Genomic DNA, 4,550 nt, shown 5'->3' with positions numbered 1-4,550 from the left:
GCCCAAACTTTTGCAGACGCCATTTTTTTGTATTCTGTTATTTTGAAAGCGTAAATGATGGAAATAAAATCTAACTTTTTTTGACCTATTATACGAATGTCTAATCTGTCATTTGATGCCTTTTTGGAAATTTTTTGCCATCCTTTCTTGGCTTCTTTATGTACATTAATACACATTTTTACCTGGGGTGCCCAAACTTTTATAACCTACTGTATGGCTACGTATTTCTTCAAACCAATCACAATCATCTTGGGCAGTGCTAAGCGCCGGATGCAGCGACAGTACGGTGCATTAGCTGGATACATTAATAAATAAATGTAATTTGCTCTTACCAGTGTATCACTGTGTGTGCTTTCTCCTAACTTGCCATTTTCAGCATGTATCTTGCTAGCTCGAAGTTTGTTGTTTTTCTAAGCGAAAGGAGTTTGAGAACGTTAACACACAGAGTGGAACCGGAGGGAAATGCCGGATTTCCGGCTAAACTAGTTTACTTCAACAAGCTCCGGAACAAAGCACAGTTGCTCCCGCTCTTTTTTTTTTTCTCCATTAAAGAAAGCCACCTATGGAGTTGAAAATGTCGAGATCTGTAAACAATCTTTCACAAAACAATAATTGTGAAATATAAAGTCTACTTATATTGGGAGGGTTAAAGAACATAACAGGACGTCACAGAAATGGCCTATTTTAATGACAATCACCGCCATACAATCCTATGGCAATTAGCCAGACTAACTGCTCTAGTGGGAATATACCCTAATGCTGTGGTGTGTCTGCATCATTCTAGCGTTTCTCTTTGTGAAAAGTGTTTTTAAATTAAGGAATTCACTGTCAATTCTTAGCTAGCTAATGTTACGTTACATTTCTGCTACTTGATGTTTAAGCTAACATTTTGTCACAAAGGTTATATTTTGCTTATAGTGCGGTTAGTTTTTCTTGAAAGGTAATCTCCAATGCTGACATACAGTACATTCTGTGACCTATCAAGTTCTGTTTCAGCAATATTTCCACTCCAAATGTTTTTATCGCACATGATAACACAATTCTTTTGATAGGTGTTTGCAAAATAATGCTTCTAAAGACAGGGTCACAAAATGTGATAGCTGTGTACCACAATCTGTGTGAGGAAAAATATATATTTTCAAGTAATTACCAAAATTGTCAGCCTAAAGTGTTGTACTTACAACCCGGCCCTTCAAAACAAATACAGGATTTTTATAACAAGATTACACACATCTTTTGAGTTTGAGTTCATGTCAGGTGCTTTATAAATTTATGATACTCGGAGAATGTGTCAGGCAGCTGTTGATTTGACGACAGTGCATACTGGTGAAACCATGTAGTAAATATGAATGGACCTTGGCCTCCCTTCTGTTAATTGTATCCAATTTCTTAGAGCCAGTAGAAAGGTACAGGCCTTTGTTCTGCAAGTAGGACAGGACATTTTTGTACAATTGTAACTATAGTGTTTTCTTGTCAACTTGGGGTCATGTACTGTAACTCTTGTACGTAATAAATGGTTCTTAAATACACTTATGTGGCAGGTGACCTAGGATATTTACAGCTTGTTCACAATATTCCTGATCAAGTTGTATTTTAGTACATGGCACTTTGGCTGTGGAGGTTGATCACAGCCAAATGTCACAGCCGATGTCAGCTGGGCGACGGTGCTACTGACTTTGTGGTTGTTTGCATAAAAAGTGTGGGTCTCTCATATTTTAACAGATACACTTCATATGTAGTGCCCATGAGTTTCCACTTTTTGCAATTCTACTTTTAGAGAGTAACCTATTAAGTTCCAACTGGAGTAATTTTTCCGTTTTCTTTTCAGCGTTCCAGGTGTCGCATGGCACTGAAGTGAATGTCACAGACAAAGACAACCAGTTATGCCTCTTTGCCAATCTCATGGTCAACTTCTCAGTTTCTTATGAAGTAGCTGAAAATAAGGTGAGTGTCTGGTCTTAGTCACAATAATCTCAGAGTGTTCTACTAAGACCGACTGCGTTTATATTTAGTACATCAGGCTTCACAGTAACTTTATAAAGTTTGCCAATAGAGCAAAGCAGCTCCACTCTTATCAGGCTGCCCCAACAGCATGACTATCACACAACTCTTGTGGAAGCAAATGTCATCGTGGAAAGGGGAAATAAGGGGAGTCATTACAAAGCAAATAGCTTTTTTTGCTATTCAGCATTTCAGTTGTTTCAGTGTGTTTTCCTGGTGCATATCCTGCAATTTGGTATGTCCTGTTTTAGCGAATGGTTGTGCTATAGAAAGCACCAAAATTAATGACATTGTAATGGATCTTTTACATAAGCTATCACTCCTTGCCTATTGGATTAATGTTAATGCCATGTTTACAGGAAAGTGTTTTGGGTGATAAGAACATTTTAGTTAGTGTGACAGATGCTTAAAACCGACAGAACAGAAGAGTTAGCTAGATGTTTTTAAGAATTATGATTTATTTTTCATCAGATGAAGTAAAGTTTGTTTTTGTTTTTTTCTTTCATGTGGTCTCTGAAGTTTGCTTTGAAACAATTTGACATCAAACTTGTATAATGTCTTTAAATATGGTTACACTCTGCTCTCTTTTAGAGCACAACAGTCGAGTTTGAACTTCCTGCTAAAGTCACAACAGAGGAAAGTACATGTGATGCCACAAGCTCAACGTTGAAGCTTAATTTTGGAGAAGGTCATTCCTGGAGTGTGAACTTCACCAACAATGGAAAAATGTACCAGGCAGACACCATCATCTTTTCCTACAACCTCAGTGACATAAACGTCTTCCCTCATTCTGTATTAAATGGTAACCTCTACACCTCACTGTGCAATCAAAAATACAGACATTATGCACAGGCCTTGTACTGATGCTAATGGGTTTTTGAATTTTCTTTAGAAACCAAAACTGTTGTCGTGAAGCCTCACATAACAGATATAGGCGTGAACACCTGCTACTCATGCAAGAGTAAAGACGTGATTGAAGCTGATGTGGTCAATCAGACGCTGTGGAACGTGCTCATACAAGCTTTTGTCAGTAACAACAGCATAAGTGAAAACGGTAAGTGCATGATACAGCGTCACATTTAATCCTGCTTCTAATATTTCTCTCCTGTTTACATTTGTCTGTTCTTTCACACAGTTACTTCTTGTGCTGCTGATACACCCACAACTCCTGCTGCCCCCACCACTCCTACCACCAGTACTACCACTGCAGCTCCGGTCACAAACTCCACTTCCACTGCCCCTCCTCCCACAACCACCCCGACCCCTACTCTCCCCACACCCAACACTGGGAAGTACAGCATCAAGCGTGATGAAAACAGCACAGCCTGTCTGATAGCCAACATTGGCCTTCGGATTGGTTTCAAGCAAGAAGAGGTATGTTCATAAACACAAAATTATAATGTTGTAACCTGGTTTTCCAGATGATGTACAAATGATCTTCCATAGTCCTTTTGCTGATTTGATTCTCTTCTCTTCCCAAGATGAACATTGATCCTAACGGGACCAAAGTCTCTGGATCATGTGGAGTCAACAGCAGTGAGCTAATACTGACGTCCAACATAATAACCATCGTGCTCACTTTCACCAATGTAAGTTTGATAAACCTGCTTGGTCACATTTTCTTAGTGTTTAAAGACCGCTTTAACATTTTAAGATAATGATAACTAAGCATTTTCTGTTGTATTTACAATTTTTAAAAACATTTTGTTCAACATCAAAACCAAGGGAAGGCAGCTCATTTTGTATAGCACATTTTCAGCATTTTGGCCCTAAACTGTTTATTGATTGATAAACCAGTAAAAGTATTTTGAAATCAATTTTTTGATGGACAGGAAGCTAGTGCAAAGACTTCAGAACTGGGGTAATGTGAGCCACTTTCTTGGTCTTAGTGAGGACTCAAACAGCAGCGTTCTAAATCAGCTGCAGCATGGACTAGTTTTTCCAAATCCTACTGAGACATAAGTCCTTTAACCCTTGATATATTAAGGTGATAATAGGCAGACTTTGTAATTGTCTTAATGTGGCTGTTAAAATTCAGGTCTGAGTCCTTGAATACACCAAGATTTCTGGCTTTGTCTGTTTATTAGATTGTTGATTGAAGCTGAACACTCACTTTTAATCGTTCCTTTTTTAATCCAAAAACAACCACCTCAGTTTTTTCTTTATAAAATTTTAGGAAGTTCTGGCACATCCGGTCATTAATTTGTTCAATGCAGTTACTCAGTTTTTGTATTGGACTTTAGTCCCCTGGTGATAATGTTATGTAAATTTGTGTGTTGTCCACATAACTATGGTAACTTATTTTGAATTCCGTAATCGGAGCTAGTGGAAGCATGTCAATGTTGAACAGAAGAGAAGAGGCCCCAGAATGGAGCCCGGGGGGTCTTCAGCCTTTTATCAAAGGCAATTTGTCAATTATAGATCAGTGGTTCCCATCCTTATTCGGATGCAAAGAAAACGGAGTGACTATGGTGAATCAGTGGGACATGTGTATCAGTACAACACAATTTTTAATTTTTAGGCATATTTTCAATTTTCCCCATTTTTTT

The 4,550-nt window shown here is 38.2% G+C and overlaps 1 protein-coding gene across 3 annotated transcripts in view; it reads left to right on the top strand.

Annotated features, from left to right (window-relative positions):
• The window catches only part of lamp2 (lysosomal-associated membrane protein 2), a 15,608-nt gene that overhangs the window by 2,624 nt on the left and 8,434 nt on the right, over positions 1–4,550 (top strand). For all 3 annotated transcript variants that reach the window (XM_032527882.1, XM_032527883.1, XM_032527884.1), the window contains exons 2-6: positions 1,829–1,944; positions 2,593–2,803; positions 2,894–3,055; positions 3,137–3,375; positions 3,483–3,590. In XM_032527882.1, coding sequence (XP_032383773.1) covers positions 1,829–1,944; positions 2,593–2,803; positions 2,894–3,055; positions 3,137–3,375; positions 3,483–3,590 — 836 coding nt within the window. The remainder of the gene's footprint in view (positions 1–1,828; positions 1,945–2,592; positions 2,804–2,893; positions 3,056–3,136; positions 3,376–3,482; positions 3,591–4,550) is intronic.

This window comes from Etheostoma spectabile, chromosome 10, assembly GCF_008692095.1.
Source record: "Etheostoma spectabile isolate EspeVRDwgs_2016 chromosome 10, UIUC_Espe_1.0, whole genome shotgun sequence".
Lineage (NCBI taxonomy): Eukaryota > Metazoa > Chordata > Actinopteri > Perciformes > Percidae > Etheostoma > Etheostoma spectabile.
The sequence above is the reverse complement of the archived record's forward strand: the minus strand, read 5'-3'. Positions and strand labels throughout refer to the sequence as shown.